Genomic DNA, 14390 nt, shown 5'->3' with positions numbered 1-14390 from the left:
TTTTATCAACTAAAATTGTCATATTATTCCGGGAATTTTTAACATTGTCAGTATATTCAAGTAGTGTATTCATGTCTGAGGAGATAACCTCAAAAAACAATCGTTTTATATAATGAACAGTGTTTTTGTCCATCTATTCGTTTAATTAAGTGATCCATGGAACTTATAAATGCGAAAGTAGGTAACTCTTTCATTCAAGGAGTCAATTTTGATCAATTCTGGTATAACACTAAGGCCCAGAACACACGGTGAAACGCAACTGCAACGAAACTGCAACTGCTAGTTACTTTTGAGTTGCATCTAAGTTTCTGCCATAGCGTCCGTTGAGAGACCACACATGACGCAACCATTTCAAACCGGTTTCAAACTGGTCGCGTCATGTGTGGTCTAAAAGTAAAAATTTTACTCAAGCGTGACGTATCGCGCCATTTCAACTCGATGTAGCACTGTTATTATTTAATTATGAAAGAAAATAAAAAATATGTATCTAATATTTTCTAATTATCTGTCTGACGGACAAATAATTGAAATTTTGTCATCTAGCCTATTGTAACAAAGACGTGTTGCGAACTTTTTGGCTACTTTGGGTGTCACGAGCTATTTGACGCTGACTACATTAATGATGATGATGACTCACCAACGTTGACGTCCAGGGCCGCAGCCGACTTGTCTGTGGTCGGGTCGCTGACCAGCAGGACTTTGAGGTGGTTTGACAGCACCAGGCCTCTGGAGAAAGAACATTCATATTACAAGTCAACTATAGATCTTATTCGTTACGCTCTTGGCAGAGCAGTCGTGATCACGTTGAGGCGTTGTTCACATCGGTTGTAGAGGCGAGACTCTCCGCACAATCTCCCGCTATCTCTCTCTATTGGCAGACTGTCTGGTGCAGTCACACACGCCGTCTCCCACTGCCGATTTCACTTGGTCGGTCCAGCGCATAGGTGACCTGCCACGCGATCGGGTTCCACTATAGATAGTGTACATACTATATGAGCAATAACTTTATAGATAGTGCGTTGATTAATGTATTTATAGTATTCTTCATGAGTGGAAACCTGTTGAAACCCATCAGGTTTCGTTCTCTGAAAATTATATGCTCCTAAATACATACGGGTACCTACCTTTTGTTTCTTCTTCAGGGTATATGCATGGAGGATATCTAAAATACTGATTTGATCTGATAATGATGAACAATCTTTGTAGAAACGGACCTACAACCAAACGGCTAGTTTTTAAAATCAGATTATAGTAACAAGAACATCATGTTCGAAGTGTGGTCCGTTTAAATCGAGAACATTCACTGGTTTTACAAATGCTACTAGGCCTAGTTCATCAACCTAGTGACTGAGTTTCTTGCGCTGCTTCTTCTCAGCACTGGCCCATTTATTGTCCTGAAGCAGTGGTAGGGTTAATACTGGGACGTGTAGGTGCTTTTTAAAAGCCTACTTGCAAAAATAAATGAGCCTGCTGCCTAGGAGCCTCCCAATGATTTCCACATCGCCCAGTTGGCCTATGTCAGGGATGGCGAACCTTTATGTAGCAACGTGCCACTTTTCAAAAACAATTTTGATGTAGTCGTAGACGTGCCACTTAAAATGATATCAATGAGGGACCATCGTACAATTGGCTCCACTGGCGAATGACAGCATTATAGCACCTTACTCTACAATGGCGCCAACTGATGTGGCACAATACAATAGATGAGGGAGGGTTCAAAACAATTATTTGCTATTTTATTTCATAGACTAGTGAATTTTGGGGTCATTGGTGGAGTGTCCTAAATATTGTGGCGCGTGCCACCAATGGCACGCGTGCCATTGGTTCGTCATCTCTGGCCTATGTTATGAAACTTTCAATATTACCAATGACGTACCTGTATTCCCGCTTATCCTCCTGCGACTTGACGATATCGTCGTATCTCTTCAGGATCGCGGGCGCGGCGGGCGGGGGGCGAGGTTCGCTCCGCCCCGGCGGGTGCCGCGGCGAGCACTGCGGTGACGTCATGTTGGAGTGCCAACGGCGGTTGAGGCTGGGGACAACGGGTTTGTAGTACAGTAGAATCTGGATTAATCAAACATCGATAATCCGAACTCAATCTTCACGGTCCGTGAGGAGATCTGTAGGAGAACCAGAGTGACTGACATAGCCCGCAGAATCGCTCAAATCAAGTGGCAGTGGGCGGGGCACATAACTCGTAGAGCTGATGGCCGCTGGGGCAGGAAATTTCTCGAGTGGCGACCACGAGCCGGAAGACGTAGCGTGGGCAGGCCTTCCACTAGGTAGACCGACGATCTGGTGAAGGTCGCGGGAGGTGCCTGGATGCGAGCGGCGCAGGACCGGTCTTTGTGGAAATCCTTGGGGGAGGCCTTTGTCCAGCAGTGTGGAGTTGTGGACGTCTTTCGGCTGAAACGAACGAACGAACGATTCTTCACGGCTCTAATTACCAATTTAGGGCCTGGACCCATCAATACGGTACGGCGCCGCCACCCTAATACAGCTCATTGTTTCGTTATAATCCTTTTATGATGGGCACTGTCAAATGCTTTGGAATTATTTTGGATTATTCCAAAGCATTAGACAGTAAAACGCCCTCTGTCCCCAGCCTAAACGACGGTTTAGGCTGGGGACAGAGGGCGTTTGAGCAAGGGACTGACAATGTGTTCTTATTATTATAAAGCTGAAGAGTTTGTTTATTTAGACGCGCTAAACTCAAGAACTACTGGTCTGATTAGAAAAATTGTTTTTGTGTTGGATAGCCCATTTATAGAGGAAGGCTTAGGCTGTAAACACGGGAAATATTATTCAAACTGTTTACACGCGTACGAAGTCGCGGGCATATCTAGTAAGAAATAAGACATTGTAAACCGAAAATCGTTTTGTTTGACTCGTTTGGCTCAGTGACGTAATGTTGGAGTGCCAACGACGGTTTAAACTGGAGACAACAGGCGTTTGAACTATTAAATTTAATATTGCGTTGCTAAAGAAATGAAACAACACATGATTTTAGTACAGGCACTGCGGTGAAGTCATATTGGAGTGCCAACAACAGTTGAGGCTGGGGACAACGGGCGTTTGAAGTACTAAATTGAATATTGCAATGCTAAAGAAATGATACAAGTGAAATTATATTATTATCTTGAGTTTCTTATTTTTAAATCTTTGAAGCACAAGTCTTCAAAAGACCTGTGATGTTATTAACTGACTTCAAAAAAAGAAGAAGATTCTTAATTCAAGTGTAGGTATGTTTATTTTTATCTTTCGACTCAAATTAATAAATGAATAATTCCTGATTATAATGTAACTTACTAAAATCCTATTTCTTTAATTAACTGAAACCCATATGGTCTTTCAGGAATAATATTAAGTGTATTCAAAAGCGTTCAACCTTGGAACTAGAAGCAACGCAGTTAAAATTAGAACCATATTTCATCACTTTGATGGAAAAATCAATACTTGATAGAAAATTAATGGTTTACTTACTGAAAACCACTAAAGCTTTCATTTAGAGGGACATAAGAGCTTTCAAACTTAATTTAAAAGGACAAAAAAGCTTTTTAATTTGGTACAGAGACAAAAACAATGAAATAAAAATGTTTACCTTTTTATTGATAATGGCTCTCAACAGGTGAACACTGATAGTGTATTGATTTGGAATAGAAGATGGTGACTGAACCAAAATCAAATGCATGCAACTGTCAAAGTGAATCTTGAATATGATGTATCAGCACATAACTGAAGTGAGCCACAAACATGTTTGGTTAAAGTTAACTTAACTATTTTACAATGTTAACACAACACAAACACAACTGTTTTTTGGTTTATATTTGCCTTAGACCCTATAATAACTTGCGTGAATTTAACAAAGGAAATTAAGTGAGTTTATTCTCAAAATTAAAGAGAACATAGAATATTGTAAATGTTAGATGTTATTACTGCAGTTGTAGGAATAGAAATAGGAAAGGGTTGGCCTTACCTCAAATTTTAAACACTAGGGTGAATAGTCTACGAGCACAGAACGCACTAAAGTACTAAAAGCACACAAAAGATTTAAAAAGTTATACTTTTTCAAACTTGAAACATAAATCCTAACCTATTAAATGGAGCGCGATACGACAACGTCGGAGAAAAGCTGTGGATGCCCACGAAAAGTATCCTTCTTGATGCCAGCTTGGATAATTTATTATCTAGTCACAATTTTAAATAATCTAATTTCGATTAAATTTTGTAAATGAATGACGAATTATTTCTGACGAATTGACATTTCATTGACAGCGTTGACTGACAGCGACAATGAGTTAACAAAATGTATTGATCATTGCGTTGCTACAGAAATGAATGAATGGTGCTACTTTTAAATTCGGTAGCATTATACGTGTCCGTCGTGTCGTTCAACGCATGTTACGTTTTGAAATCTTTATGGCCTTGGAGATGTTACTTATCGTAATCTTCATTTCCCACCGTGTTTTTTCTTTGTTTCTTGTTGTATGTACGCACAAGCTAAAAATCACCATTACTATAATTTTGAATAAGCAAATAATAATGAAAATCATTTTCAATTTATAAACTAGGGGCTGTACATTTATGGACGACTTGTCCAAATCTGTAACTTTCATATAAAAAAATGCAACTGTCAAATTTGTGATTGCAGATGACCGGTGTTTTGTTTGTTTGTGCAAAATAATTTGAATTTACTATTGTTTCTGCGCTAAGTTTTCACTTGTATTTGTGGTCCATAAAAAGTGTTGATTTTAAAACATTATTACCCATGTGAGTAGTTATGGAAACATGTTTCAACTAACATGAAAATATTTTAAACTTCTAACACAAGTTTCAACTTGTTCTTAGCATTAAAATTACTTGTATTACAGAGTAATTAAGTTATCCAGCACTTATTGATATTATTATGCGGGTAGGTAAATTAAAAGATTACTTTTTGTTACATTAGACAATTTAAAAAGTATGTAGGTAGGTATTTGTAGTTTGTATATTACTGGTCTCAATGTTATTTTTTTTAATTCACAGTTTTGTCCTTTAGAAATAGGCGCTCCGTAGTTCCAAAATATGGAGGAGTGGGAACGACTAGTAGACGGGTATCCGAAGAATCCGGACGTCAAGCTCTTCATCAAAGTGCTGAAGACTGCAGAGGTCGCGTTGAAAGAAGACCTGGCTCCGTTTGAATTGGGTTGGTACCAATATATTTTTAAATAGTTTATTTGACCCTTAACCACTCGGGAGTCTCTCAGACTCCGCAAATTTATTTCTTGTTGTAATTAGTTGCATTGCTGTAAGAGATTTAGTTTTTACTGTTTTATATATTTTTTTAAATAGTTGTTGTTAAAAAGAATTCATTTTTTTAACTTAATTTACCTTTTGACAACTAAGTCTGAGAGACTCCAGGTATGTAATCATGTGACTGAAATAAGAGGTAGGTGGTTAAAGGTTAAGGATGGATGAACATTGAACACTTGGAATACAGTCAACCAAACATCCAACAAGACATTTTTGCTGTTAAATTCTATTTTTTTAATAATTTTATCACCGGACAACCTTCTAATTCCACTGTCCACCGTGTCTCTCTAAACACTCGACATTGGCAAAACCAGTGTGCTTCAAATTTGCACCATTAGACAGAATAATAATTAATAATTGGGCTATACAATTTGTATAAATATCTGTAAAATAAATATTTTGTTTTCAGATTGGGTGACCAGCACACTATTCTTCAAGCCAGTTTCGCTGTTCGATACCATATCTGCTAAACGTAACGATGCAGCTTGGAGCAAGCCTATAAGCGATGCCTTCAAGCTAATTGGTGAAATTGTTGACAAGTGTCAGCCAGAGCATCTGTTTGAAAACATTGTCACGGTAAGTGTACAGGTTCAAATAATGTATTTGAAATAAAATACTCAAATGCATAATTATAAATCACATAATTCACACTGGCGCCATTCCGTGCAGTGCATGTTGTGTCCTTGTGTTACAGCCGTGTCTCCTTATGTTACAGCTGTGTCAACTTGTGTTACAGCTGTGTCTCTCTTGTGTTACACTTATGTCTCCTTGTGTTTCAGCTGTATCTTGCTGTGTTACAGTTGTGTCTTGTTGTGTTAAACTTGTGTTTCTTTGTGTTACACTTGTGTCCACTGTGTCTCTTTGTGTTAGATCTCATTCTCCTTATGTTACACTTGTGTCTCCTTGTGTTACAGCTCTGTCTTCTCTCCTACACGCCAAACATCCGCAAGGACGCGCTGTCGTGCTTGGCGCGCGTTGCACGTCAATCGGCGGAGGGAGCGCGTGACGCGCAACTACTTATCACAGAACTGCAAGACTCGAGCACTAGCAAGACACAGCTGGCTGTGCTTGTGGGTACGTAATGCCTGTTTTCACCATCAATCCTTTTAAGCGACCCCAATGGTAAAACATAACAGGAATTTTGTATATACAGGGTGTTAGGTAAATGGGTATATGAGCCGACACTAGCCCATGTTAACATGGCCATATAAATGGTATGGTGAAGTCAGAAAATTGATATCTTCATTTTAACTATTTTAATTTTCATACAAATCGGATTTTGTAAAATTTATTTTGTATGAAAATTAAAAAAAATTAAATCATGATGTCAAATTTCTGACTTCACCATACCATTTATATGCCTATGTTAACATGGGCTAGTGTCGGCTCATATACCCATTTACCTAACACCCTGTATAATTTGGGGGTCACTTAAAAATTAGGGATTGGTGGTGAAAACGGGCATAAGGCATCCATACTTTAGCTAAGTGATTTCCCAATGACAGTTTATCTTTCCCCCGGAACAAACTTGACTTTCACTGGTTGAGTTATTGGCGGTCAAGCTGTAGATCCTGGCTACACAGGAGTTGCAGCGGTGGGAACGAGAGGTGGGAATAGTCCCGTTTCCTCTATAATGTTAAGATTTCTGTAGGAGGATGCTAACTGCATACAGTATAACTTAGTATGTTAATTACAGGTGTAATAGCAGAATTCCACCCTGAGCTGGTGACGGAGTCAGCAACGAGGATATGGAGGATATACCTAAACTTACTGGAGTCCAACAAGAACACGGTACGTTACATCATTATCATATCGACCGAATCTATACTCTATACTTACTAATATTATAAATGCGAAAGTAACTCTGTCTGTCTGTCTCTCTTTCACGCCTAAACCACTGAACCGATTTTGATGAAATATGGCATAGAGATAGTTTGAGTCCCGGGAAAGGACATAGGATAGTTTTTATTCCGGTTTTTGAAACAGGGACGCGCGCGATAAAGTTTTTCTGTGACAGACAAAATTCCACGCGAGCGAAGCCGCGGGCGGAAAGCTAGTTGATAAATAATCGATTAATTTGTTATTTTAGGTCCCTTGGAAGCCGACCAAACTATCGGCCCACTAAAGCGTTTGTCACTGCGTTCTGCGGTCTACAGTCATGTCATATGAACGCAACCTGCAACTGTCAGTTTGAGTTCTTTGATCGTGCCCAAACGGTCAGATCGCATCAATACAAAATGTATAGAGACCGACAAGTTTGTTCATACATGATGTGGGCTGCGTTCACTTTGACCTGACAGACCACAGAACGTATGCAGTGTGGCAAATCCTTAACAGTCTTTAGTCTACGCTACGGTCTTATGCTGAGTCGCACCACCTGACTTTAACTGTCACTTTAACCACAACCGGTAATTTTTGTGTTTGGAATTTGGAATTTTGGAATTTGACAGAATTTTGACGCTTGTTAAATTTAAAGTTATACACCACTACATTTTTATCACCGAAAAAAAAATCTGGGTAATGAGTTATTGATACTGATCCTATTTATGCAAAAAAAAAGTTAAATAAAGTTACTCAAAATTTCATCCCAAAATTGGTAATTTATGGACACACGCGTCGCTAGCACTATTTACGTAAGATAATGTAACACTTATTAGAACTCAAAGTTACTTGAAATGTTGCATTAAAATGGTCTAGGTTAGCTAAGTAAGTAATAATAACACTAGAAGCATGGTCGAGGCGTGAGCGAGACAGACAGATCGGGGCAATGTGCGAACGTACGGCTATGCGGAGTGCCCCAGCTGTGACGCGTAAAATACGGACTAAAGAAAATAAAAAAATCAACTTAATGAAAAAAAATTTTTTTTTTAGTAATTTTTCACACATTTCTACATAACCTGTTAAAATTTTTTCGGTGATAAAAATGTAGTGGTGTATAATGGTGCAACCCAGCCTTAAGTCTATACAAATAAAGGTATTTTTGACTTTAACGATATACGTAATTTTATTACAGGATACAGTAATAAACTCAGTGCTGCAAGGCCTGTTAGGCCTCTTCAAACACTTTGGGGTGGACCTGCCCATCATAGAGTTTAGAGATCTCTATGAAAGGATCTCTAAAGAATACATTTTCAAGAGCAAATGTGAAGAGGGTGGGTACAAATGTTTTGTAATATGACGATAATTATGTATTTGATTTATTTTTGTTATGTGAAAAAGTTTCAAGTCTAAACTTCTCTTACCTGTTTTTAAAAAAGCTTAATATTTTTTCAGTCATTTCTTTTTCAATCATGTGCCCTTGATAAATTATTATACTTGCTACATTTTAGCAAAATGAGGAATTAGTTATTTTCATATAACATTTTCTCTTGAAATATTTTACAATTTTAGTATGTAATTTAACTCTAACACTGAAAATCAGTACATCCATCTTCACTTAATATTTATTTTCACTTTGTAAAGCTAGATTTATAACGTCGTCTTCGTCTCTCTCCCCAGTGTGCCATTCAATATTGGAGCATCACGCCGACCTATTCAAGGAGCTACTGGCCAAAGACCCTCGGCTAAGACTACAGCTGTGGGCCTCACAGGCCTCGGCGGCCTTACGGGCTGTATATGCTGCTATTGCCACCGCAGTCACTAGGGAACAGATGATGGTGAGTATATTTTTATTATTTAAAGAGTTATTGGCTAAAGAGACTTGTCTTAGACTACAGTTGTGGGCCTCACAGGCCTCGGTGGCTTTGCGGTCCGTATACGCTGCTATAGCAACCGCAGTTACTAAGGAACAGATGATGGTAAGTCTTTATCATTATTCAAAGAGTTATTGGCTAAAGAGACTCGGCTAAGACTACAGTTGTGGGCCTCACAGGCCTCAGCGGCTTTGCGGTCAATATACGCTGCTATAGCAACAGCAGTCACTAGAGAACAGATGATGGTAAGTGTTTATCAGTATTCAAAAAGTTATTGGCTAAAGAGGCTTGTCTTAGACTACAGTTGTGGGCCTCACAGGCCTCGGTAGCTTTGCGGCCCGTATACGCTGCTATAGCAACCACAGTTACTAGAGAACAGATGATGGTGAGTCTATTATCATTATTCAAAGAGTTATTGGCTAAAGAGACGTATCTTAGGCTACAGCTGTGGGCCTCACAGGCTCCAGTATCCTTGCGGAATAAAAATATTATTGCTAAACTATGTATAGGTTTAGCGCTTAACTCAGTGCCTGAGGTATGGGAGCGCCAAAGGACATATTGTGACGTAATATAACAGAGCATTTAAATCTGTCTCGCCGACATTTGACGTCACAAAAACACCCTCCCGTGCCGCTCCCATACCTCAGGCACTGACTGAGTTAAGCCAAAGTAAATACAAATGAGTAGGTCATCTTCATAGAAACGCCCGAGCGCGGTTTGTATGTGAGCGCGCCAATACGTATGCGGCGCGCACGCACACACTGACAAAATTCGGGACAACTCACCGCTAAATTTTGTCAGTGTGTGCGTGCGCGCCGCATACGTATTGGCGCGCTCACATACAAACCGCGCTCGGGCGTTTCTATGAAGATGACCTACTCATTTGTATTTACTTTGCCTATAACCAACAAATATTTCTTTCCAGAAAATTTTATCATCCGAAGTCTACCCACGCGTGCAATCAGTGCAGATCCGAACTAAATACATCGCTCTTCGTATACTAAAGTACTGTTCTATGACTAATGAGACTAGTAATGACGTCATAGCTGGGACTATTAGTGACGTCACAGCTGGGACTAGTGGTGACAGTGCGGCTTCTGAATGCGACTGCTGCGCGTTGGCGTATGAAGTGAAGCGAGGGGGCGTGTCCATAGACAAGGCTGATGCGGTGAGTGTTTTACCCGACTATTTAAAAGAAGGTGCTGTGTTTAGTACCTTATTGTATGTACAGAAGACATCAAACTACACAAAATCTAGTATAATCTAGTAGACAAGGCTGATGTGAGTTAGTGCTGTGACTAAAGCCCGGTCCGTGAGCACGTAGAATTTTGTCCAATGACCCCAAGCTACCCATCCTTATCGCTCGCGCGTAATTATGTTGCTATCGCGCTCCCACACTCACTGCGGGCGCCCGTCGCACAGTCGCGACAGAAATATAATTACGCGCGAGCGATAAGGATGGGTAGCTTGGGGTCATTGGACAAAATTCTACGTGCTCACAGACCGGGCTTTAGACAAGGTTGATGTGAGTTAGTGCTGTGACTAGTACATTTTTGGCGCTAGTAAGATGGAATGCGACTGATGCGCGTCATATTTTTTTAAGACTCACCAATACAATGGCACGTGAATTGACTCTTATTGTGATAATAAGAAATTTTGCGTGCTGGTAATGTAAAACAGAAATAGTTTGTGACACCCAAAGTGGCCAAAAAGTTGACAACACAACTTTATTCCAATTGTAACAAAGACGTGTTTCGAACTTTTGGCTACTTTGGGTGTCACGAACTATATGACGCTGACTGTACCTATAACTGAACGCTTAATTGTAAACGTTTAAAAATTAATCTTTAGATATTTTTTTATTCACAACGAGGAAGCTTTTGGCCTGTATCTTACCTGATGGTAAGTGACGATCAGGCCGAAGGTGGAAGCGAGCTTCACCCGGAATCCTCAACCACGGAGATTATTGTGCTTAAACTTTGCTAATAAATAAATTTGACTGTGACAATATGTATTAAATGTTTCTTTCTTTCAGATCCACTGGTGCCTAGATTCATCAGCTCCCGGCAGCGACAAGCTCCTCCAGACTTGTCTGCTGTTCCACCACAACATACCCTCGTCTAAGAGGCGAGATATATCCGTGCATGGACTGCTGAACGCTCACGAGGATGTTAGGACTGTACGTATAACTACGGCACTATTCCTACCTCTCGTTCCCACCGCTGCAACTCCTGTGTAGCCAGGATCTACAGCTTGACCGCCAATAACCCAACCAGCGAAGGTCAAGTTTGTCCCGGGGGAAAGTTAAACTGTCATTGGACTCGCAACAAAATTAATCAGAACAACATAGGAGGATTTCGAAGTTAAGCTTTATATGATCAAAATCAAAATCAAAAATATTTATTCAGTTTGGACCACAAGTGGCACTTATGAACGTCAATAGAAAATAATAAAAAAAGAAAAGGTAGCCCTTATGGGGCACTTTACATGTCTCCTTATCTTTTGGGCCCTACCAGCGCTTCGAGACAAACTATCACGTCATAATGGTCAACATATGGTCTATCACGTCATAATATATCAATGTTTCACCACAACATACCCTCGTCCAAGAGAAGAGATATATCCGTGCATGGACTGCTGAACGCTCACGAGGATGTTAGGACTGTAAGTGTAATTTACTAGGTCTGCCGATTTACTCAGTCGGTGCCTAATGGCCAAGAACCCTCGGCTAAGACTACAGCTGTGGGCCTCACAGGCCTCGGCGGCTCTGCGGTCCGTATACGCTGCCATAGCAACCGCAGTCAATAAGGAACAGATGGTGGACATGGTGGTGAGTCTATATCATCATTATTCGAAAAGTTAGAAGCCAAAGAGGCCTCGGTGGCCTTACGAATTAAATAAAACGATTACAACTAAACTATATGTAGATATAATAGTCTATAGATATAATAGAAATACCGCAGTGTCTCAAGACAAAAGTCTTTGACCAGTGTGTGTTGCCAGTGATGGTATACGGATCTGAGACGTGGTCGCTTACTATGATGGGCCTCATAAGAAGGCTTAAGGTCACACAAACGGCGATGGGCTATGCTCGAAGTTTCCCTGTGTGATCGAATCAGAAATAAGGAGACCCACAGGAGAACCAAAGTGACGTATAATCTACTAGGGGACTATTCCCACCTCTCGTTCCCACCGCTGCAACTCCTGTGTAGCCAGGATCTACAGCTTGACCGCCAACAACCCAACCAATTGTCAAGTTTATTCTGGAGAAAGTTAAACTAGCTTTTATTCTACTAGCTTTTGCCAGCGACTTCTCAGCCACAGGATGTCCAATGCTGGACAAAGACCTCCCCCAAGGATTTCCACAACGACCGTTCCATCTTTAGTCCAATAAAAATGTATTAACTCCTAACTTATTTATGTCCTTTTTTCAGACGGCAGTATCACTTCTAATAAACGAATCGACGTCACAACCCATAGAGGAATCCATAGACAAGTTCTTGCCTCTATGGAAGGAGATATTTGACTCTAAGAATGGCACAGACTCCGTCGTTTTGACGAAATCCAGGCTGGTATTTGAAGATATAATGGAGTATTTGTTCGTGGTTATGGAAGCCGTGATAGAGGAAGATTTGGAGGTATGTGTAATGTTCTTTTTTATTGGATTCTTGCCATTTCATTTTCTGACTGCTTTGGGTATCGCGATGTCCTTATCTTGCGAAGCCCCTTCCTCTTACGAAATCCACGGAAAATTGATTCATTTGGTCAACACAAATTAATTTAATTTAATTAAAGATTATTGAACCATCTTTGTTGTATTCTGCTCCTTTTTAGAACTGTTTACACTGAGCTCTCTGCTTTTTTACATCGCTGCGGCACACTTACACCATAGCACAGGATTTTCTTTTTTTATTGCTTGTAATGTCACTATTTTTCTATTTGTCACTCTTTTAAACTTTTTGCTTATTGTGTGTCAATGTGTTTTGCAAATAATTCTTTTATCTATCCATCATTTTGATTGTTACAGCAACTCCCAGACAAACTAAGCTCCCTCCTAACCCTAACCTACCACGTCCTAACCATCCACCCTTGTGAGGACTACACCGAGCTGTCTTGCGGTCGCTTACTAGCACTGTTACCGCGGCTGCCGGTCCACAGTTCGGTGCTTAGTGTGGCCACGGCTGCTGGCAACCATTTGGGAGGCGGTCTGGAAGAGATTTGTAAGGTGAGAGTTTTGTATTGTTGTTTGTAACTCGGTCATACACCGCCCTTATTCACAAACATTACTATGAGGTCTCACAGTGCGCGTGGACGTACAGGGTGACACACGAACCAATCACAGAGCTTTATTCAATGATGCAAGTTCTGGGAACGGCCGCTGGGAACATTTGGGAGGTGGTTTTTAAGAGATTTGTAAGGTGAGATTATGTTTTTTATTATTTGTAGCTGACACTTTCACAAACGATGCTTGCCTAAGTGAAGCAGCAACGCTATGCGAAGTTTAACGCACAGCTCTATGATTGGTTCGTGTATGTCACTCCGCCACTCAAATATTGTCTATGAATAGGTATTCGGACCCTGTGCGTCCACGCGCACTTTGAGATCTCATAGTAATGTTTCTGAATACGGCTGTCAGCCTTACTCGTAGGCCTCCCGCCTACTCAATTTTACTCTGTCCGCCCACAAGGTGGACGGACGACCCCATGAAGGTATCAGGAAGGCGCTGGATGCAGCGTACCCAACTTATGGCCTGCCGTTGCACTTGGAATGGAATTTGACAGATTTTTGACATTTGTCAAAGTTAAAGTAAGATGGTCCGCGGCTTTTTTGTCATACACACTCATGCGATTTGAGGATACCACAAATAAGGCAGCGAAGGTGGAATCGCTTCCTTCCGTCCATTTGTTACCATCTTGGTTTTCTACTTATACCAGGCAGGGTAAAAAACTTCGACACCGCGATGCAGGTTTGTAGGGTAGGTGTCAGCGCCATCTATTTGGCGATGACTGTAGTTGCGTGTCACACTACACAAAGACACCAGAGGGGCTACTCTGAAAAACGTTATCCGAAGTTTCGAATGTTGCCATCCCTCTCACGCAAAGCGAGATGCCGGTATGAGCGACGGTGACAGCAGACCTGGCACTACGTAAATAGCGTTTTGGAGTAGCCCCCCAGTTGTCTTGCGGTCGCTTACTGGGCCTGTTACCGCGGCTGCCGGTCCATAGTTCGGTGCTCAGTGTAGCCACGGTCGCTGGGAACCATTTGGGAGGCGGTTTGGAAGAGATTTGTAAGGTGAGATTATGTTTTTTTGTTAATTGATTGACATTCGTATTCACAAACATTACTATGAGGTCTCACAGTGCGCGTGGACGTACAGGGTGACACACGAACCAATCACAGAGTTCT

General features: G+C 40.8%; 1 protein-coding gene and 1 long non-coding RNA gene across 2 annotated transcripts; one reads left to right on the top strand and one right to left on the bottom strand.

Moving 5' to 3' along the window:
- Nucleotides 1-642: 642 nt before the first annotated feature.
- Nucleotides 643-4265, bottom strand: LOC135086137 (uncharacterized). The gene is made up of 3 exons (XR_010260309.1): nucleotides 3977-4265; nucleotides 1877-2032; nucleotides 643-726 (listed from the first exon to the last, which is right to left on the bottom strand). It is a non-coding gene; the product is annotated as an uncharacterized LOC135086137 (long non-coding RNA).
- A 418-nt stretch (nucleotides 4266-4683) lies between these two features.
- LOC135085887 (uncharacterized) lies at nucleotides 4684-11223 on the top strand. The gene is made up of 9 exons (XM_063980672.1): nucleotides 4684-4770; nucleotides 5039-5185; nucleotides 5702-5868; nucleotides 6207-6366; nucleotides 6989-7083; nucleotides 8306-8444; nucleotides 8791-8948; nucleotides 9910-10152; nucleotides 11020-11223. Exons 2-9 carry the CDS (start codon nucleotides 5065-5067, stop codon nucleotides 11221-11223), a joined length of 1287 nt encoding a protein of 428 aa, XP_063836742.1. The 5' UTR covers nucleotides 4684-4770; nucleotides 5039-5064.
- The last annotated feature ends 3167 nt before the right edge of the window (nucleotides 11224-14390 follow it).

The sequence above is a fragment of the Ostrinia nubilalis genome, chromosome 30, assembly GCF_963855985.1.
Source record: "Ostrinia nubilalis chromosome 30, ilOstNubi1.1, whole genome shotgun sequence".
In the NCBI taxonomy this organism is placed as follows: Eukaryota; Metazoa; Arthropoda; class Insecta; order Lepidoptera; family Crambidae; genus Ostrinia; species Ostrinia nubilalis.
The sequence above is the reverse complement of the archived record's forward strand: the minus strand, read 5'-3'. Positions and strand labels throughout refer to the sequence as shown.